The sequence below is a fragment of the Oncorhynchus gorbuscha genome, linkage group LG07 (genome assembly GCF_021184085.1).
Source record: "Oncorhynchus gorbuscha isolate QuinsamMale2020 ecotype Even-year linkage group LG07, OgorEven_v1.0, whole genome shotgun sequence".
Lineage (NCBI taxonomy): Eukaryota > Metazoa > Chordata > Actinopteri > Salmoniformes > Salmonidae > Oncorhynchus > Oncorhynchus gorbuscha.
Window position 1 is genome coordinate 41878411 of NC_060179.1, and position 22782 is coordinate 41901192.

Here is a 22782-nt window from a genome sequence, read left to right on the forward strand (position 1 = left end):
CATCCCTGGGAAGACACTAAAAGCATATGTTCGCTCTGACTGCATTGGTGTAACATGTTGACAATTTACAAAGATACCAGTGTTGAGTACCGTCTCCTATACCTATGTACTGTAACTAACTCCACCCAGAGGACAGAGAGCTTAGTAAAGCTCGGGTCCATGCAGCCTTCGGCTCAATTGGCTAACATGGCAAGCCATGACACCCACCATCTCAGATTTACAGAAACTATTTCAGAACATTAGAAATAGATAAGATTAGCATTACTTCAACATTATTTCATTGACATTTAATTTGATCTGACAATGTAAGATAATTGTTGGCACCCAAATTGGCCCTTAACATTTTTAGGATTCACATCATATTCAAAAATATAGTACAACATCCAATTTGAACCAAACTTCTTCCTACCATTATGCATGACATGACGAATCCATTAAAGTGGTAAAAAGCCACCAATGGAACCCCCACACACCTCCCACCCCAACAACCAGTATCAGTTATGTTTGACAAGCAGTATGGAGCTGCAGCTTGGAACACTACTTGTTGTGGGCAGGGGGGGTCTGGCGGTGTTGCAAGGCTAGGTCCGTGGGAGGCTTTTGATCATGTTATTGGATTCCTCGTGTCTTACTCATTGTTAGGAGGAATTATGGTCCAAATTGGATGTTTGGTACTATATTTATTGACAATTATATAAATCCAATCAATTAAAATGGCCAATTTGGGTGCAATCAATTAGAGTCCCAGTGCAGTCAAATATATGAGGTTAGAATAATACACTATGAGGTTGGAAGAACATGGAAAATGATAATGGCCTTTTAGTGTAAGAGCTGTTTGAAAAGATTACCTGAAATTTCTGCCTGGGATGGAGTTTGGGCCTGCTTGGTGACGTCACCATGCGGTAATTAAGTTAATAGACCAATAAGAGAGTTCCAAACATCTCTGCCAATAACAGCTAGTTTTCAGTTTTCCCCTCCCCACTGGGACCACTCTCCAAATTCTTGCTTGAGAAATGGCTCTTTGCTAAGGAGCCATTTTTGACCATTTTTAATTTAAAACAATCACAGTAAGGTACTTAATTGCTACCCAGAAAATATTTGATACAGAGATAAACATGACTGCATTGGGCCTTTAATTTCTCAGATATGAAATTATATTATATATATTTCAACAAAATAATGTTTCAGGAACGCTAATCTTATCGGTTTCTAACTACAGAAAAGATTACGACACAATCTGAGATGGTGGGTGTCGAAATCCTCTTATTTGTGCTTTTTGAGGTGGAACGACCCTCTTCACTGTTTATTTAAGCTGAACCAAGAAATCACCCACGTCAGCAAAGGGAATGCATGCAGGATGACACTTTTTGCAGGAAGTTATTAATAAAACACAGTCAAAGTTGATTGCAAGACAACTTTTCACAGACTCCAAATTCGTAATCACGACTTCCCTGCGACAGTTATGGATCACATAATAATAAATTACATTTGTAAAGCACTTTTCATTATACAGAATAATCTCAAAGTACATTAAATACATTTAAAACCAAATAACGTTTTGGGACAACTAGACCAGGCAACTGACACAAAGAACACAGTTGACGCTACAAGGGACAAGGACAAGCCCAGCTTTCCTTATCTAACTTTGCATTGTTGGAAAAGGACCCGTAAGTAAGAATTTCACTGTTAGTCTACACTTGTTGTTAACGAAGCATGTGACAAATCAAATTGGATTTAAAAGCCTTCCTAAAGAGAAAGGTCTGTAGGCCCATTTTAAAGAAGCCCAGAGTCTGTGATGCCTTCAGGTGGTCCGGGAGGGCATTCCAGAGGCTGGGGGCGGTCGAGCTGAAAGGCTGATCTCCCAAGAAGCTGAGCTTGGTCCTGGGGGCGTGGAGTCGCTTGTCCTAAGGGTGCAGGTGGGGTTACGGAGGGAGAGTAGTTATTTTTAGATAAAGGAGGGGCATTGAACACACGGGAATGTCCGCAGGAGGGTTTTGAATTCAATCCGTAATGAGATGGGGAGCCAGTGCAGAGAGATGCTGCGATGGGGTTGATGTGATGGCGTTTCCGCACTCTCATCAGGATCCTGGCAGCTCTGTTCAGGATGTACTAGAGCTTCTGGAGACTCCTGCCTGGGTTCCCGATGAAGAGTGTGTCGAGGTAGTTCAGCCGTGAGGAGATGGAATGGCGCTTTACGCGGTTGTTTGACGTGGCTGTCAAAGGTCAGGGAGGAATCAAGCTTTTACACCCAGACTGGAAACTGAGGGGGAGAGAGGCGTGTTCTGTCCTGCTATGGTGAGGTGTGTTATTGGTGAGTGCTGGACCTGACAGTGGGTGCCAACAAGCAGGGCCTCGGTTTTGCTGCTGATCAGTTGAAGGGCGTTTTGCTTCATCAAGGCAGGTGTTCAGATGGGCACATGCATCAGTGGGACTTGGGGCAGGTTGGGACATGTTTGCCCCTCATAGTCAAGCATACAGTGTTACGGCATGTGAATTAACTGACAAAATAATTGTCACATTAATGCCACTGGGGCACCACAGCCGGTTAAGTTAAATGGACTAATTCCCTTATAGGCACAAGTTCACAGGGTATACAGAGGAACACATGAAAGTGCCAGACTTGAGGAAAGTCAATGACCAAATATGAAGCGTGATACACTGGACTTGTCAGCTTGGAGAAGTTCTCACCCATAGACCAAGTATTACTGTGACGTTGAGCACGCTCTGCTGCCCAACAGAGGAGGTTCATCAACGCAAGCGAAGCAGAGCTCAGCTGGAGTGTGAGAATAGGCGTGCAGGGTGAGTGAGAGACTGGTTCTGTCTTTGGCAGAAGACATCCCACTATCCATTGTTCAGGTTCAGAGTGCATGCAGCAGCCTAATATCTAGGGCTCCATCTCTGGGCTCACAGTCTGGTTTGTAGCAACAGTGAACCCATGGGCCTCCCATTCCTGGCTCACTTCTGAGGCCTCAGTATTACCCTCCTGGGCTAATGAGATGTTCTGCTCTGTACAGTGGCCCTCAGACTCCAGATGACTGCTCTCTTGGATTCTCATGTCCTTTAGCTCAACTCCATCACCCACTAGCTCTGAAGATTCATTCTCTAGGGTTTTTGCTGAGCAACTGTTGACCATGTTCAAAATATCCCTGTCCTCTCTGACTTTGACATCATTGGTCCCCTGAGCATCAGATGTGATTTCATCATTTACATTTTACATTTAAGTCATTTAGCAGACGCTCTTATCCAGAGCGACTTACAAATTGGTGCATTCACCTTATGACATCCAGTGGAACAACCACTTTACAATAGTGCATCTAAGTATTTTAAGGGGGGTGAGAAGGACTACTTTATCCTATCCTAGGTATTCCTTAAAGAGGTGGGGTTTCAGGTGTCTCCGGAAGGTGGTGATTGACTCCGCTGTCCTGGCGTCGTGAGGGAGTTTGTTCCACCATTGGGGAGCCAGAGCAGCGAACAGTTTTGACTGAGCTGAGCGGGAACTGTACTTCCTCAGTGGTAGGGAGGCGAGCAGGCCAGAGGTGGATGAACGCAGTGCCCTTATTTGGGTGTAGGGCCTGATCAGAGCCTGGAGGTACTGAGGTGCCGTTCCCCTCACAGCTCCGTAGGCAAGCACCATGGTCTTGTAGCGGATGCGAGCTTCAACTGGAAGCCAGTGGAGAGAGCGGAGGAGCGGGGTGACGTGAGAGAACTTGGGAAGGTTGAACACTAGATGGGCTGCGGCGTTCTGGATGAGTTGTAGGGGTTTAATGGCACAGGCAGGGAGCCCAGCCAACAGCGAGTTGCAGTAATCCAGACGGGAGATGACAAGTGCCTGGATTAGGACCTGCGCCGCTTCCTGTGTGAGGCAGGGTCGTACTCTGCGGATGTTGTAGAGCATGAACCTACAGGAACGGGCCACCGCCTTGATGTTAGTTGAGAACGACAGTTTGTTGTCCAGGATCACGCCAAGGTTCTTAGCGCTCTGGGAGGAGGACACAATGGAGTTGTCAACCGTGATGGCGAGATCATGGAACGGGCAGTCCTTCCCCGGGAGGAAGAGCAGCTCCGTCTTGCCGAAGTTCAGCTTGAGGTGGTGATCCGTCATCCACACTGATATGTCTGCCAGACATGCAGAGATGCGATTCGCCACCTGGTCATCAGAAGGGGGAAAGGAGAAGATTAATTGTGTGTCGTCTGCATAGCAATGATAGGAGAGACCATGTGAGGTTATGACAGAGCCAAGTGACTTGGTGTATAGCGAGAATAGGAGAGGGCCTAGAACAGAGCCCTGGGGGACACCAGTGGTGAGAGCGCGTGGTGAGGAGACAGATTCTCGCCACGCCACCTGGTAGGAGCGACCTGTCAGGTAGGACGCAATCCAAGCGTGGGCCGCGCCGGAGATGCCCAACTCGGAGAGGGTGGAGAGGAGGATCTGATGGTTCACAGTATCGAAGGCAGCCGATAGGTCTAGAAGGATGAGAGCAGAGGAGAGAGAGTTAGCTTTAGCGGTGCGGAGCGCCTCCGTGATACAGAGAAGAGCAGTCTCAGTTGAATGACTAGTCTTGAAACCTGACTGATTTGGATCAAGAAGGTCATTCTGAGAGAGATAGCGGGAGAGCTGACCAAGGACGGCACGTTCAAGAGTTTTGGAGAGAAAAGAAAGAAGGGATACTGGTCTGTATCATGTGAGGGACCTCGGTTAGTTTCGAGAATTACAGTGTCTGAGTTGAAGTCCTTTTCCTTCTCGGGAGCTGTCTCCATGTAGCCATTCGTCTCTTGTATTGCATTGTCGTTATTGGCAGAATCCTTGTTGTCGCTCTCCTTATGGCTACTCCCATCAAATGTTGTTGCCCCATCCCCAAGACTCTCCCCATCCTTTCCATTAATTTCCTCATCAATCTCAACCTCTTGGGTTGTGTCCAGCTGATCATCTACTTGTTGAATGTCCAAGGGAGCCTTCTTCTTCTTCTGGGTTGTCTCATCTCCACTTTCTACCCTTTGGGTTGAGTCATCAACACATTCCACCTCTTCTGATGTGATCTCATGACACTCTTCCTCTAGGCTGATCTCTATGTCGGAGTTAATCTCATCCATGTGCCCTTGGCTGTCCAGCTCAATGGCTGTTACTGTGTCTTTGTTGCTGTCCCCTTCCGAGGTTGTCTTCTCATGACTGATGCTTTCTTGAGCTTCCTCCGCAAGGCTAAGGTCCTCTAGAACTCCATCTCCATCTCGAACTCCATCTCCAGGAGTTCATGGATATCGAGCTCTGGGCTACGCTGTTTGGGAGGGATCGTCTCTGTAGTCGTGTCAGTAATGGCCTCTTCTGATACATACTCCTTCTCCAGGCCTGTGGCCTCTTCCTCAGGTGTCTGTTCCCCTTGGTGGATCAGTTCCTCGTGGCTATCTGGGTCTAGGTTACTCTGTTTGGGAGGGATTGTCTCTGTAGTTATGTCAGCATGGCTCTCCTCCCTAATGACCCTCTCAGTCGTCACCTCCACTACACACTCCTCCAAGCCTTTGTCCTTTTCACAGTGCACTTCCACAGGTGTCTGCAGTTGACAATCACCTTGGTGGTGGATCATCGCCTCATGGTCGAGCCTCTCTGGAGTAGATTCTTCATGGCTGCCCCACTTAAAGATAGTCTCCACTGGGCTGTGTATATCCAGGATGGGCTCTGCCTGGACTACATTGCGGGCCTCCTGGGTGACCTCTGGGGAAAGGGTGTCATCAGTGTCTATGTCATCGGCATAATCAGCTAGGAACTTCTCAGTCCGTAGGCCCTCTGGCTCACTGGAGGCGAGGTTCACAGGGCTGAGGGGCTCTTGACATTGCAGGGTAGGTAGATGAGGGGCAGGGCTGTGGGGAAAGAGAAGGCCATAGAGTACCACTACTCAACATAACCTTTATATTGACATGTAAAACCTGAAATACAGGTATGGGTAACAGATTGATGCGGAGTCAGATTTTTCACTTTGAAAATGCATGTCAAACGAAAACGTGCAAAGTTAAGCAAACGATGTAACTATTCACAAGGAGTACCTTTAACAATTTTTTTTATAGACACATTTACTTCAAGAACAGTGCAGATGCAAAGCTTCTAAACAGAATAACGCTTTGTGCTGTTTGTGCCGTCATTCTGTTACCAAACTTCTCATCTGCACTGTTCTTAGAGTAAATGTGTTTTTGTCCAATTTTCCATGATAATTGTTAAAAGTCGTCCTCATTCTCTTACCGTAGAATTGCATGCATCTGCAAAGACTTAGGCTGGAATTCAATCCGACCGGCCCTTTTTGGCTCTGCACAATTTATAGGCAAAGTTAACCTAACGTTCAAAGTAAACGCTGAAGATGTCGGATCAATCGGAAATGACCTTTACATGTCCATCACGCTACAACGTGTGTGTTCCGCGGTCCAGATTGAATCCTGGCCTAAAACAATGTGTTAATTGAACACACTCAAGTCTATTCGGGAACACAACAGGCGTTTAAACACACCTACGCCTTATTTGTGCCCGTGTGGACAGTTTGATCTGCTCCAGTCTTACCTCTCCATGGACTCATAAGGAACTGGAGTGAGACTAGGCTCCTGGGTCAAGTCCTCTTCCTGAACCCAGCCCTGATTGGACGAGGCATAGGTGAGGATGGCCTCTGTCACAGTGTAGGGGGTGTGGCCCTGCACACAGTCTAGGATGTGACCAACCGGCAGTTGGGTTTGCAGGAAGAGATGGAGCTGGCTGTCTGACAGACACACTGTCATGCTGCACACTCTGAAGAAAGACAAACAAGGTATGTTTGAAGACAAACTAGACAAACAATGCCATGCTCAATGCTGTGGTCTCTTGATCGTCGGCTAGTCATGGTACCATTTTTCCTTTGTGCTCATTCTAGGTGTGGCAATGACAAATAGAGGTAACAAGCAAGCAATATAATTGAAATGGTGGAATCATTGCTAATTATTAACTTAGGAGAGGAACTGACTTGTCCAGGAAGCACTGCAGGCCTTTCCTCCTCTTCTCCAGGAAGTCCTCACCACTGAAGGAGAAGAAGGACTTGCTGGGCAGGTCTGGGACAGGTCTATAGGACAGACAGGGACAGAGAATAACCCATAGCTCCCAGAACAGGACAACTTCACATTGGTGTTTGTAATTATTTTATAAACAAGCAGTTAAGCCAAGCACATTGGGGGACAATGCTATGACTTACACCAAGCCAGTGTTTTTCTGCATCCTCTTCTTGAGCCAGACAAACTCACTGTAGCGCCGGCGCACACAGGACGTCTTGGCAGTGAAGGACTTGCTGTTGGTCTGTGAGTAAAAAGAGATGGTGCACCATTACATCCTGCGGATACAGACAACGCCAATAGGAGTGAAAACGTCAAGCCCAAACTAGAGAGCTGGGCAATAAGGACAAAAAGTTAATATTGCAATAAATAGACTTTCCATTAGTGGCAGGGCTCTAGACTAACTATTTCAGGGCCAAGTAACACATTCAATAATTTATTTATCTTACATGTTCCTCAATGTTCAGAGTAAATACTGTAATAATTTTTTACACTCAGAAAGCGGAGACTCTCCTCAGTAAAAGTAATTGTTTTAAAAACGGTGTTTTACATTTTGAAATGTTGTTCGACTGTCGTATGCTTGTGCTTATCAGAATGTATCTCTCCCTTCACAACATGCGCAAAGGGGGGAGAGGGAGTGAGAGTTGGCAGCGAAACAGGGACATGAAAGGGCAAGTTTTCTTCCATTTTCGACAATGTTGCAAACTAGCATACACAATAACTCTGCAAAATGTGGCCTAAATGGTTGGAAAACAATGACGACCATAACACGCAGCACCCCTTCTTCTATCGGCATGTGGGGGAGGGTTCTTGAAATGTAACATCCAATAAAAAAGCCAGAGGATCATTCTAGCAGTTTCGGCTAATACAAAATGATCTAGACCTCCAAAAGAAGCGGAACAAACAACGTGATTTCAAGGTATGTATGGCTATGCGAGACTGTTGATCAAATGTGACCCGTTTCAGGAAACTAGGTGCATGTCATGGGTTATTACTTCACAGGAGAGTCATTCGAAAGTACTTTTTTTTTAATCAACATTGTTTTTTGGCAGAAATGCCTCGAACATGTGCACTTTCATGTGCCTTAATAACAGACTTGTATGCCATCTGTAAATATGAATAACATTGTTAAATTACGAGTCTAGTTGTTTAAGTCACAGAAAAAGGAAGCAACCTTCCTGCTACCCATGATTGGCTGAGATAATGAGTGGGCTGGACATGCCGAGAGTGGAGTTTGGATTGGTCGGCAATATTTGTCTATTTGAGCTGGTCAGTTTGTGTAAGTAATCCTGTCTAACGCAGCTTTAAAAAAAAAATGTATTGCGTAGTAAAACTTAACAAAAAGACTCAACTATGCAAGTATCCATTTCAGTAGAAAGTCACTGCAAAAACTGTTTCAGATCACTCTCGTCTAAGTGTGCCAGAGCGCAGAATAACTGATGAATTTACGAACGCTCAACACCGGTTGAAAAAAAGCGTAATTAAATTGTTGCCAGGAGCACAAATACAGTCAACAAAGCTCTGGATAACATGAAAACAGCCAAACCAACTCTGCTAGGGCAAGTAACTTGGTCAGAGTTTTCGTAGGGATTAAAGCTTATGAGGATTCTTATGGCATTGCACATGGTAAGTGTGAACCAGTGACTTGACGCCAAGCAAGCTGTACAAACAAAATGGAAACGACAGACAGGACGTCTTATTTAATGAAAGGGGATGCAGTCTGCCGTGAAGCTTTCATCCACGTATACATACGGGTAAGAATCTAGCTACAGATATTATACGTTCCTAATTTTGTCAGAAAGTTGTTCCATTGCAAGTTTAAAGCTTCTTGTTAGCTAGCTATATGTGGCTGGAGGTTATAGCAGATCACCTATCGGTAGATTTTTTTTGAAAAGCAGACACTGAATATCCCTTTGAGCATGATCAAAGTTATTAATTACACATTGTATGGTGTATCAATACACCCAGTCACTACAAAGATACAGGCGTCCTTCCTAGCTCAGTTGTCGGAGAAGAAGGAAACCACTAGCCCAAACTGTTCGAACTCAATTCAATTCAATTCAAGGGCTTTATTGGCATGGGAAACATGTGTTAATATTGCCAAAGCAAGTGAGGTAGACAACATACAAAGTGAATATATAAAGTGAAAAACAACAAAACTTAACAGTAAACATTACACATACAGAAGTTTAAAAACAGTAAAGACATTACAAATGTCATATTATATATATATATATATATACAATGTACAAATAGTTAAATGACACAAGATAAAGTAAGCATAAATATGGGTTGTATTTACAATGTTGTTTGTTCTTCACTGGTTGCCCTTTTCTCGTGGCAACAGGTCACAAATCTTGCTGCTGTGATGGCACACTGTGGAATTTCACCCAAAAGATATGGGAGTTTTTCGAACTCTACAGACTGAAGTTGGCAGGTCGGCTGAACCGACTTCAGACGAGTCCCAAGAGGCTTGTGGGAGTCGTAGAGAAAAGTGGAGAACACCATCATGTTTGTGAGAGTCTCCTCTTTCCATAGAGGGGTTTATAGGCCAAACTGTTTGGACATTACAGAAGATTTTGTGAGAAGACTGATTCTAGCTCCGCCACCTTTCACAGCAGATGCGGAAATGCGACATTGGTGGATGCGGTGAATTGAGATGCATCCAATGCAATAAAACTGTTCTCTGGCTTAAACGTTTTATCCATTATGCTAATTACATTTCTGCAGGGGTGCGGACATCAACTCTAGGGGGTTAATTGGGGTGTCAATACTTTCTGAAGGCACTATAAATGCCTTTTATGCAACACCAAGCCAAGCATGAGGGCCTCCGCTGTTCCGGATGACTGATTTCGCTCAAAGTGGCTGTAATCATGCTTGGCTCATCTCCGTAGCGCACCTCTGTAATCATGAATTCCTTTGAAAAGCTGGTCATGGCACACATCAACGTCCCAGATAGCCTGGTAGGCCCCCCCATCCACCTGGCTGTAGTGGAGCGGGTCAAGAACTTCAAGCTCCTCTGTGTCCACATCACTGAGGACTTAATATGGTCCACACACAAACAAACAGTCGTGAAGCAGGCACAACAGCGCCTCTTCTCCCTCAGGAGGCTGAATAGATTTGACACGGGCCGCCAGATCCAGAAGAAGTTCTACAGCTGCACCATTGATAGCATTTTGACTGGCTGCACCACTGCCTGGTATGGCAACTGCAATGCTCTCAAACGCAAGGCTCTACAGAGGATGGTGTGGACGGCCCAGAACATCACTGGTGCCGAGCTCCCTACGATCCAGGTAATTTTATACCAGTCGGTGTCTGAGGAAGGCCCAGAAAATTGCCAAAAAAACTTCAGACACCCAAGCCATGGGCTGTTCTCTCTGCTACCATCTGGCAAGGGGTATCGGAGCATCAGATCTCGGACCAACAGGCGCAGAGACTGCTTCTACCCCGAAGCAATAAGACTGTTGAGTAGCTAATCAATGGCTACCTGGACTACCTGCACTGACTCTATGCACACTCACAGGTCTTTATCCACATACTCAGACATGCACTCACCATATACGGTACTGCTACTTTTTACTTTTATTATCATCATCTATCCAGATGTCCATATTTATCTCAGTTACAACATATTGAGCACAGTGATATGGTATTGGTACTCCTTATAGCTTACATATATTTATATTCATTTATAGTGTGTTTTTATTTTCTTTATTTAACTCCACATCATTGAGGAAGAGCTTTTAAGTAAGCATTTCACTGTAAGGTCTACACCGGTTGTATTCGGCACGTGACAAATATAATTAGCATTTTACTGCATTACCTCCTGAGGAGTCGATCAAGCAATTCACATGAATCCATTTTTCTTAGGCTAATGTCAGAAAGGGACAACGATGGTACATATTAAGAATGATACTTCACCTGCAGGATCCCATTGTATGTTTATAGGGAACAAAGTAAATATTAGATTGACAAGCAATTTGAATGAAGCCCAATGTTAAACCTCCAGTATAAGCCTACATTAAACTGCTTGATGACGGCTTAGGCCTTCATTACCATGAGTCAAACATCATGGGGAGAGAAACGTCAACAGCAGAGATGAACAAAAACACCTGAACATTGTAGAATTCATACCCACAAATGTTGTTTACCTCCAAGCTGGGTACCATGGTTTGAGTGAAGACACATAGCATTCCAAACCACTTGCCATCAACTTTAGCGATATCATCTAGGTCTATTTGCTGATGGGAGTAGTAGGGCGGTGCAATGTGGTCAAAATGTCAATTCACTGGATTTAAAAAATTTGACTGTATTTTATGCAAAATGCAGTGGCGTGTACTCATGGATGCCAAGGGAAGCCAGGTTTCCCCCCAAAAATGAAAAAAGAAAAAACATACATTATTTTATCTTGTCTCTTTGTGTTTCATTCATCGTTAGAGGCTGAATGCATCTCACTGGAGAAAGCATCCGAAAGAGCAAAACAGCACCCCTCTGTCTCTGTATGTGTAGGCCATCAATCTGATGATGTTGGGTCCAAAAGAGTATGACATTGATGTCGCCCACGAGCATTTGGCCTCCCTTGATAAAAAAAATAAAAATAAATAAAAAAAAGAGTATAAAATAGGCAATCAGCGTTGAGCTCGAGTGTGAATGGTCCTGGCACACAAGGGAAGCCAGTTTGGATATGGCGTCACTCCTATCAAATCACATTGAGAGCATATGTCATTGACAGAATTTTCATGGTTTGAGAGTCCTTTAGGTGCTCCAAGCGGGCTGTCATGTGCCTTCCATCTGGCCACTCTACCATAAAGGCCTGATTGGTGGGTGGAGTGCTGCAGAGATGGTTGTCCTTCTGGAAGGTTCTCCCATCTCCAAAGGCGAACGCTGGAGCTCTGTCAGAGTGACCATCTGGTTCTTGGTCACCTCCCTGACCAAGGCCCTTCTCCCGCGATTGCTCAGTTTGGCTGGGCGGCCAGCTCTAGGAAGAGTCTTGGTGGTTTCATCATTTGTCCGGTCCTCTGGCAGTCTCTATGGGGGTGCCACAGGGTTCAATTCTCGGGCCGACTCTTTTCTCTGTATATATCAATGATGTTGGTCTTGCTGCGGGCGATTCCCTGATCCACCTCTTCGCAGACGACACCATTCTATATACTTTCGGCCCGTCATTGGACACTGTGCTATCTAACCTCCAAACGAGCTTCAATGCCATACAACACTCCTTCCGTGGCCTCCAACTGCTCTTAAACGCTAGTAAAACCAAGTGCATGCTTTTCAACCAATCGCTGCCTGCACCCGCATGCCCGACTTGCATCACCACACTGGATGGTTCCGACCTTGAATATGTGGACACCTATAAGTACCTAGGTGTCTGGCTAGACTGCAAACTCTCCTTCCAGACCCATATCAAACATCTCCAATCGAAAATCAAATCAAGAGTCGGCTTTCTATTCCGCAACAAAGCCTCCTTCACTCACGCTGCTAAGCTTACCCTAGTAAAACTGACTATCCTACCGATCCTCGACGATGTCATCTACAAAATCGCTTCCAACACTCTACTCAGCAAACTGGGATGCAGTTTATCACAGTGCCATCCGTTTTGTCACTAAAGCACCTTATACTACCCACCACTGCGACTTGTATGCTCTAGTCGGCTGGTCCTCGCTACATATTCGTCGCCAGACCCACTGGCTCCAGGTCATCTACAAGGCCATGCTAGGTAAAGCTCCGCCTTATCTCAGTTCACTGGTCACGATGGCAACACCCATCCGAAGCACGCACTCCAGCAGGTGTATCTCACTGATCATCCCTAAAGCCAACACCTCATTCGGCCGCCTTTCGTTCCAGTACTCTGCTGCCTGTGACTGGAACGAATTGCAAAAATCGCTGAAGTTGGAGACTTTTATCTCCCTCACCAACTTCAAACATCAGCTATCTGAGCAGCTAACTGATCGCTGCAGCTGTACATAATCTATTGGTAAATAGCCCACCCATTTTCACCTACCTCATCCCCACAGTTTTTATTTATTTACTTTTCTGCTCTTTTGCACACCAATATCTCTACCTGTACATGATCATCTGATCATTTATCACTCCAGAGTTAATCTGCAATATTGTAATTATTCCCCTACCTCCTCATGCCTTTTGCACACATTGTATATAGACTCCCCTTTTTTTCTACTGTGTTATTGACTTGTTAATTGTTTACTCCATGTGTAACTCTGTTGTCTGTTCACACTGCTATGCTTTATCTTGGCCAGGTCGCAGTTGCAAATGAGAACTTGTTCTCAACTAGCCTACCTGGTTAAATAAAGGTGAAAAAAAGAAAAGAAAATTTTTAAAGAATGATGGAGACCACTGTGTTCTTGGGAACCTTGGGTACCCTTCCCCAGGTCTGTGCTTTAACACAATCCTGTCTTGGAGCTCAACAGACAATTCCTTTGACCTCATGGCTAGGTTTTTGCTCTGACATGCACTGTCAAATGTGGGACCTTATATAGACAGCTGTGTGCCTTTCCAAATCATGTCCAATCAATTGAATTTACCACAGGTGGACTCGAATTAAGTTGTAGAAACATCTCAAGGCTGATCAATGGAAACAGGATGCATCTGAGCTCAATTTCGAGTCTCATTGCAAAAGGTTTAACGTTTTAAAAAAAATCAAGTTGCAAACATTTCTAAAAACCTGTTTTCATTTTGTCATTATGGGGTATTGTGTATAGATTGATGAGGAACATTTTTATTTAATCAATTTTAGATAAGGCTGTAACGTAACAAAATGTGGAAAAAGGGTAGGGGTCTGAATACTTTCCGAATGCATTGTATGTGATTTGATGATGTTGAAGTTGAAATGGACCTGGAATAGTGGACAGTTTTCTTTGCGACTTGCGGTAACTGTGGTTCTAACTCCTCGATCACACCTAAAGCATCATTTCGCAAAATGGTACGCAGCATCATCATCATCTGGATAGGTGTGCATCAAAGTGACTGCCAGTGATTTTACCCACGCACCGCTAATGGCAACACATACATTCTAAGTGAGGTCAATGAGTCTTTCTCCATTCTGATTGTTTTATACTGTTCAATTCAACTTCAACCAAAAATAATTTCCTGCATATCCACACTGCCACGTAGGGTTGCACGATATTGGCAAAAAAGCAAGGCCTTATTTTAAACCAAATGTTGCAATTGTGATTTCACTTGTGATTTAGAGCAAAACACTTGGGTGAACTGTTAGCATCATGGAAATAAAATGTTTATTCTAATTCTATAACTGAATAAATAAGTGTTGTTTGACATGACAACGAATGAAAATGCCAGGGAGGAGTTATTGTGACAGGGTAAGAAACAAAGTGATGTTCAGTGTTTCCTAGGGGACCCTATAATCGTTGGCTACATTACGATGCGCTCGTAAATTCACTCTGGCTATCTACTCCGATTTCAGAGCATTCTCGTCTGAGTGTCCTAGAGCGCAGAATAACTGATGAATTTACGAACGCTCAACACTTGTTGAATATGGCCAGCAGCAGAAGTTACAGTCACCAACGCGCTGGATAACATGAACACCCTAACCTGCTCATTTGTGTCTGGAAGTAGATAGCAAGATAGCCAGTTTGCTTGGGTGCTTTACTGCCATTGAGGTCAGAACACTCGTATCAACCCTACTCTTCGGCCCGAGAGTCCAGTGTGCACTCTGAAAGCTCCGACAGCGAAACGCTCTGAATTAATGAACGCCCAAAACACACTCTGGCACTTGTCTCCAGATTGAATTTACGAAAACACCTGTAGAGGATTGCTAATTCTTATGTAGGTGACATTACTGCTATTGCATTGTTATAACTGAGACAACACATAACAACGTATTTTCATAGTAAAACAGGTTGGGCCCCATACAGGATACTCCTAGCCACAGGTGCTGGCCGGGAGTTCGGCCATAACTCCTCTGAAGATAGGGACGCACACACATTACACACTGACTCCTCTGAAGACAGGGACGACGCACACACATTACACACTGACTCCTCTGAAGACAGGGACGACGCACATACAATACACACTAACTGCCGAGGACACACAGATAAGACATACACCCACACATTGGGAAGAAGAGACACAGCCTTGACTTGCAGACAAACTAGCACACACACATAATCTCCCTCCCAGCCGAACATTGTGTGACTGAAGATAGCGCACACACCAGATCCCCTTTTCAGCTGAACATGGTGTGACGACCAAGAACAGGCATGGCAGGATTCTACGATGAAGGACAGACAACAGAGCCAATGCCGGACGACTACATCCCAGCCTGATCCAATCCGAAGATCCGATCTCCTAGAAATCAACCTACTTTCTGTTGTGTATATGAAGCTTGTACTCACTGTTAGTGGTGCTTTTTTCTGCTAGTCTCTGATGAGTTAACAGAGGGGCCCGTATATACGTGTACCAGATATCTTCTCTCTGAATAAACCTGTCGCTTGTCGTACAATCTACCACCTTGTCTGAATCGATCCTTAACCGGCTCATCCTTCCACATAACCTTTTATCAACAGAACTTGGTAGCGGGAGGATGGTTTAATAACGGTCCGTCGAAGTGAGTTGATTTGGGTGTGAGAAGGAGAGTGACGGAAGGACGGTTGTAGGAAGACGGGTGAAGGAATTCGGGGGAGGACAACAATTCTGCTCAACTCGGTAAACTGATCACAAGGCGCACCACAAACAAGGTAAGCAAAACCTGTTAAATCAAACTTTGCATATTGTCGTATAGTCTATCCAAATTTTGATCAGTATTACCGAGTAAGTATGAATTCTTGTGTAAATTTATAATTTGCTGACAAGTTGAAAGTACAGTGAAGTGAACATATGTGGTACAAACCGGCGACGGCCGGGTGATTAAATCATTGATGAGATATCAGTAAGTGGATAGCTAATTACTATTCATTAAATCTGGCGCCGAGGGGATAAATTGTAATTTTGTCCCGTGACCCGGTCAGCGCAGTCTGATAGCTTTCAATGATGAGGTATCACTTTTGAGGCCTGTGGTTCCGATAGGGGTTAGGAATAGAGATCAGTAGGGGATAGCTAATTACTATTCATTAAACCTGGCGCCGAGGGGGACAAATTGTAATTTTGTCCTGTGGCCCGGTCAAGGCCAGACTGATAAGAGATTCACTGATAGAGGTCGGACATGTGTATTAATTCTGATAGGGGTTAGCTCGATATGGATCAGGAATAAGAGATCAGTAGGGGATAGCTAACTACTATTCATTAAACCTGGCGCCGAGGGGGACAAATTGCAATTTTGTCCTGTGGCCCGGTCTAGGCCAGTCTGATGAGAGATTCTCTGATAAGGATCGGCTTTCAGGGGTCAGAGATATAACGTGTTGTTATGATAAGGATCAGCACGGTAGAGATTAGGGATAAAAATCAGTAAGGGGATAGTTAATTACTATTCATTAAACCTGGCGCCGAGAGGGGAAAAGATTGGCAACTTTGTCCCGCGACTCGGTCGAAGACCAGTCTGATAAGTAGTCCAAAAGATAAGCTGATAATGGTCAGAGAAAACTTGTATTTGTAACTGTTCATATTAAAATGTAATGTGGTTGTAATCGTCTCCATCAAGATTGTTGATGGTTTGAGAGAGAGAGAGAACTCAAGAAGGGTTATTGGATAAATCCGAAACGTATATGTTGTATGTAAACTTCCATGTTTTATGTATCTATAACTTCTGTGCTAAATGTATAATCAGGAACAAAATGACTGATGTATAATTGAAATAAGATCTGAGTATAATATTTAATATTGCGACTATATAGTCGAATAGATCCCTTGGTTGCGCGCTCCACGAAAGCTATACCAACCCAATCGTTTTTCTCGAACTGAATATACAAGGAAAAGCTCTGAGGTAAGGCAGAGTGTGAGCAATAGTGTCTCCTCGAATACATCGTTGTTATTAACTAACGACGGGCTAAGTATATTCAAATTATATTCAAGTAGTCTGGTAAAATTCCGATTAAGTTACGATTATGGTAAAAAGATATCGCTGGACATTGGTGTGCCAGCCGATTGGCCAGTACTGTCGTCGGACGGTGTGTCTCACAAATCCTGACCGGTCAACTAAAAAGGGTAAGCAGACACCTGTTGTGGAAAACTAAAGTTCTGCACATTGGAGTTATACAAATTTAGTTTTGTGAGACACCTGTTTGATGTAAGTTACTAAATTTAAACTATTATGATGTGTGAGATTGGAAAATAGTTGAGAAAGTAATATCTCCATTGGCAACTGCAATTTTATTATTGATCAACCATACTTAATGGTGCATTGTGTATGGGATGTACTAGTATGCCTGGTTGGTAGGTGGTAACAGAGATCACTTACCACGTGTATGAGTGATGTATTAGGCAGGGCCAAGTGTGAATGACGGATATTCAAATTGAATACTCGGACTTGAGACCGATTTAGCCGTAGGGAAAGGGTATCACTTGGGTTTCAGTAAAGGCATGGCTTGTTGGCAGTATTGTAGTGTACATGGAATGTCGTTGGAAATAGAAAAGAGGTTGAGAACGCTGAAGTCCATTCTAGAATTCAATAAAGGCAGAGAGGATAAGGAGTGGAGGAGACTGGGTGAGAAGCTGTACAGAGTATGGACAGAAGGTGGGGCTATTGCATCTCCTACTGGTCTGCTTGCTGGGGAGAATTAAGATTTGTGTGTGTCTGGTGTAAATTGAAGTTTACTGGCATAAAAGAAGATTTGTGAGACTCAAATCGTGTGCATGAAATACGTTTGATATTCAGTCGGGGACTAATATCGGTATGAATGAGGTCGGGGATTTTTATGATAAGAATGTTGAAAAAGTTGCAGGCTTGCTGATGAGAGTAATATCATAGAATATTGAGGGGGTGTGCATGACTGTTGGAAAAGGTGTTAAACTCTATTGACGTAAAATTCTGTGTGTAGAGTTATATTATGAGGTTTGAACTATACTAATATTGTGGAATTACATCATCAACATCTGAACATACTTACGATAAACATTAATTGAGCCACTGAGTAATAGATAAGATATACACTAGGTACGGGGCGACGGGTGTGGTCGATGTAAGACGGGAGTGGTGTTCTAACCAAGTGTTGAGAAATAAGGTAGATTTATTTTGTTCTTTTAATTAGTTTACACAAGTTCTTCCCGGTTATTGATTTTGGTTTGATTGTTCAGATAACACCACTGAAATTAAACAGGAGGTTAAGGTAGACTAACATTAGAATCTGTATTCATTATGGGGAACAATGAAAGGCTGAGGTTTTTATGTTAAAGGGACAGTGCACATTTAACACAGTTGTGTGTGTGTCTAATGGCTGGGGATTTAAGAAGTATTTTTGGGGAGACAATTTGGAGAAACACGAATAAAACATGAAACACCGAGACAAATTATTTGAGTTTGAGGGGATTATCATAATTGTTTTTGTAGTAAACGTTTGGGTTAAGGGGATTTTCACGTTCCCAGAGACATGGTATTTTACAGCTGGGGGAAAAGGCAGACGGAGGGGCCCTCCCCCGCACTGCAAAGACCTTGAAAGTTGGAGAGAAGTGAGGAGAGTTTTGGAAAGGGGGGGGGCCAGGATAGGCAAAGATAGCAGTTGCTGTGTGGAGACAGGGGGGAGAGTTGGACATGTAGAAAATGTAGGGGGCGCTCCTTCATGATGATGTCAGAACATAAGGATACTATACTAATCTTACCTAAGTCATTATTTAGAGTAGGTAAGGTTGATACCTGGGCAAAGCCAGATATCAAAAGGGGGATGGGTAAATTGTGGTCTAGGATAGGATGGGGACTATTGGATAAGAAACTAATAATTTAAAAAATGTAAGCTAACAATTGGGCATAGAAGTTAAAGATATAATCAAATAAAACATATGAGAAATTGTTTGTTAACCAAGCCTGTATGTCCAGGATTTTATGCATTACAGGTGAACTACAGGTGAAGTCACTCAATCCAGTCCCAGAGGCTTGGGGACCATAGAAGACCCCTGGTGACAGCTAGCTGAAAGAGTTACCCAGATTCATATCGCACGGCGGAAGGGTAAGACACTTTTTCACTGTCGGACAATAAACAGAGTTCGGGAGAAGAACTGGAATTAACAGAATTCCGGGGGCTAACTCTCGAATGAAGTAAACCCTACCTGTCCTATCACCCCTGTTTTTGTCCATAGAAGTGAGGATGTGTCTGGCTCTGGCTAAGTGATGTGTATTTTGTTCCAAAATGAACATAAGAGATCCCTAGATCTGGGTAGACAGGAAGTTAGAGTAGAGATTACATGATAACCGACTTCGGGGGGGGGATCCCACAAGGGTGGATAGGTTTTCCATGATATGGGGGAAACCTGGGAGCAATGTTGAACTTTGTAAAGGTGATGAAATCCTACTAACCATAAAAAATATTGAGCTCTCTGATGCAGGCACTCACACCCTCGGACTACAAAGGATGAGGACAGACATGATGGGTGTGTTTTCTATTAAGGTACTGCCAAGACCAGAGGTAACCGGACACACTCCTCTACCACCACTGTGTTAAAAATACCATTCAGGTAATTAATGTTAGAGACTATTCGGCTATTGATCAATTAGGAACTGGGACTGGTTTTGATTATGGGAGATTGCCTGAAGCTGATTGCAGTAGTAACATAACCATTAATTCCACTTGGCCAGTTACAGGCCTAAACCAAACTAGTGGTCTGGCTGATGTGAGGTGGATGTGTGGAGCCAAAAAGAGTGCTGAGACCCATTCTTAGAGGAGAATGGCAAGATACGTGTGGTCTGACCAGTGATAATTCCACTGACCATTGTTGATGTTGCTGCTGAACAGCTGCTGAGTTCTGTAACCAGGGGACCTGAAATCCCATGGGAGACATAGACGTAGTGCTCCATGGACAGAGGATGTAGTTGACATACACTAACCTGTTGGGAGTGCCAGTGGGGGTTCCTCATGAGTTTCAGGCCTTGGGTAGGAATGATGGACTCTGGCACTTACTACCTATTATGGGTCCAGCCATAGTGGATGCTGGACAGACTGCATGGATTAAATATTCTACTATAATCAACAGCGTTTGGTGAATTACTCCCGTGATGCACTCACTGGTATGTCTGAACAGCTTGAGGCCACATTTGGGGTTTCCAGACAGAATAGACTTGCCTTGAATATGCTTCTTGCCAGTCAGGGGGGACGTCTGCAAGATGTTCGGTAAACAATGTTGCACGTATATTCCTAATAATACCAGTCCAGATGGTGGTATATCTAAGGCGGGCTTGATGCACTATCTGCGAAGATGAGGTCCACGGAGGGGGGTGGAGGAGTCTGTTCTCTTGGCCTGGTTTGGTAAGTACACTGGTATGATGGTTACTGGATTTCTGACCCTAATTCTTGTATTATTTGTTATTGATGTGATGTGCTGCTTGCATCATACCGTGTTCTAAGAAATATGTTACAGATATGGTGAACGCTTCAGGCATGTTGCCTTTGCTTGATGCTCCAGTTGGAGATGCCGATACGGAAGCATGCTTTCAGGAGAGGATGGGACTGACTGAGGATGACCGATGGTATGCTGTGGGTGAGGTAGTAGAATGATTTAACACCACCACAGTTCCTTGTTATACATTTTTATGATAGGTTTTCTTTCCAGTATGTTTGTTCTCCCTGTTGTAAAGGTTTTAGAGTCCCTGGGTGGCAAGGAGCCCACCTGGTACAGGATAGGAGTAGCTGAGAGGACCAGATGGTTTCTAATAATTCTTTACTGTTTTCCATGACCAAAGTTTTATCCTACATCTTACATGTAAATAACAATAAAGTTTTATCCTGTTTTTGATAAGTGACACCCTTGTGGGTGACAAAAGGGGGAAACAAAAGCATACAACAAAGGCATATATCACTTGTTATTAATAATAAACTTTTTTATTATTTTCATGAAATGCTATGACTGCTGAAATAAAGGATAATGAGTGACACCCTAGCGGGTGTCAAAAGGGGGACTTAAATTTCACACTTTTCTTTTGTTCAGTTTTTGAATGAGCTGTTCTCTTTTGACATGAAGGTAGTTTAAACTTTGTAACTGTTATATGATTCATTGCTGAATTTGTGTTCACACCCTTGGGGTTATTTTACATTATAGCCATTACCATATATAAGATTGAATATTATCTGCTGTTGCCTTGTGTGGAGGTATGTATGTGTTATGCTACCTAGCTGATTTGAAACATTGTTAAAAGTATCAGGGCCATGGGACTTTCTCATGCTGGAAAAATACAGAAGGGAGGGCACATTCAGAGCGTGGGTTGCGAGAACAAGCGGTCTTTTTGTTGGATAACAGGAGCCAGGTGTGAGATAACGGTATGGAGCATGAGACCCATCTTTCAGTTTTTGCAGCCATTTTAGTGTTGTGCGGCTGCTGCTGCATTCCATGTATTTCGCTCACTCACTACTAGAGTTATATCTAAGGCCCGAGTAGGAAGAGGGGGATCCAGTTGCTTTTATTGATTAAGCTTCTCCATTGTATGTCGTGTCCCATCTGGGATGGGAAGAGGGGGAAATTATTTTTCTTTGTGGGCCATTTCCGTATAGACTTATCTAGTTTAGGCTATTTTTCCTTTTTGAATTATGTTTTCGTTTTTGCTTGGAGTAATGTATCTGGACTATATCACATCTCTTAGGAGATGTGAAGAGAGGGAGCAGGAAAAAGTTGGCTTATGTAGAATATCATTTTTCCTTTCATTTTGAGCTGTTGTTCTCCGCTCTGTTATACATGAGGGTTGTAAGTTCCTAGGTGGCTGGTAGCCAACTTAGTACATAGTGGGATTGAGTTGGGAACATGGTGGGAATACATATACATCCATTTATTTTTAATGTTGTGCCTTCTTTTATAGCCCCTTTGGGACAGATTTTCTTTTGTATCAGAATCTAGTTAGGTTGTGTCACGTCTCTGGGGAGACGTGAAGAGAGGGATTTGTAGAGGATTGCTAATTCTTATGTAGGTGACATTACTGCTATTGCATTGTTATAACTGAGACAACACATAACAACGTATTTTCATAGTAAAACATGTTGGGCCCCATACAGGATACTCCTAGCCACAGGTGCTGGCCGGGAGTTCGGCCATAACTCCTCTGAAGATAGGGACGCACACACATTACACACTGACTCCTCTGAAGACAGGGACGACGCACACACATTACACACTGACTCCTCTGAAGACAGGGACGACGCACATACAATACACACTAACTGCCGAGGACACACAGATAAGACATACACCCACACATTGGGAAGAAGAGACACAGCCTTGACTTGCAGACAAACTAGCACACACACATAATCTCCCTCCCAGCCGAACATTGTGTGACTGAAGATAGCGCACACACCAGATCCCCTTTTCAGCTGAACATGGTGTGACGACCAAGAACAGGCATGGCAGGATTCTACGATGAAGGACAGACAACAGAGCCAATGCCGGACGACTACATCCCAGCCTGATCCAATCCGAAGATCCGATCTCCTAGAAATCAACCTACTTTCTGTTGTGTATATGAAGCTTGTACTCACTGTTAGTGGTGCTTTTTTCTGCTAGTCTCTGATGAGTTAACAGAGGGGCCCGTATATACGTGTACCAGATATCTTCACTCTGAATAAACCTGTCGCTTGTCGTACAATCTACCACCTTGTCTGAATCGATCCTTAACCGGCTCAT

The 22782-nt window shown here is 43.9% G+C and overlaps 1 protein-coding gene across 1 annotated transcript in view; it reads right to left on the reverse strand.

Moving 5' to 3' along the window:
* Positions 1-1410: 1410 nt before the first annotated feature.
* Positions 1411-22782, reverse strand: part of LOC124039873 — a 31787-nt gene continuing 10415 nt past the window's right edge. The window contains exons 4-9 of the mRNA XM_046356375.1: positions 7197-7297; positions 6972-7067; positions 6539-6760; positions 5342-5850; positions 4680-5210; positions 1411-3201 (exon numbers count right to left, since the gene is read on the reverse strand). Of these exons, the coding sequence (XP_046212331.1) occupies positions 2882-3201; positions 4680-5210; positions 5342-5850; positions 6539-6760; positions 6972-7067; positions 7197-7297 (1779 nt within the window). The 3' untranslated portion in view covers positions 1411-2881. The remainder of the gene's footprint in view (positions 3202-4679; positions 5211-5341; positions 5851-6538; positions 6761-6971; positions 7068-7196; positions 7298-22782) is intronic.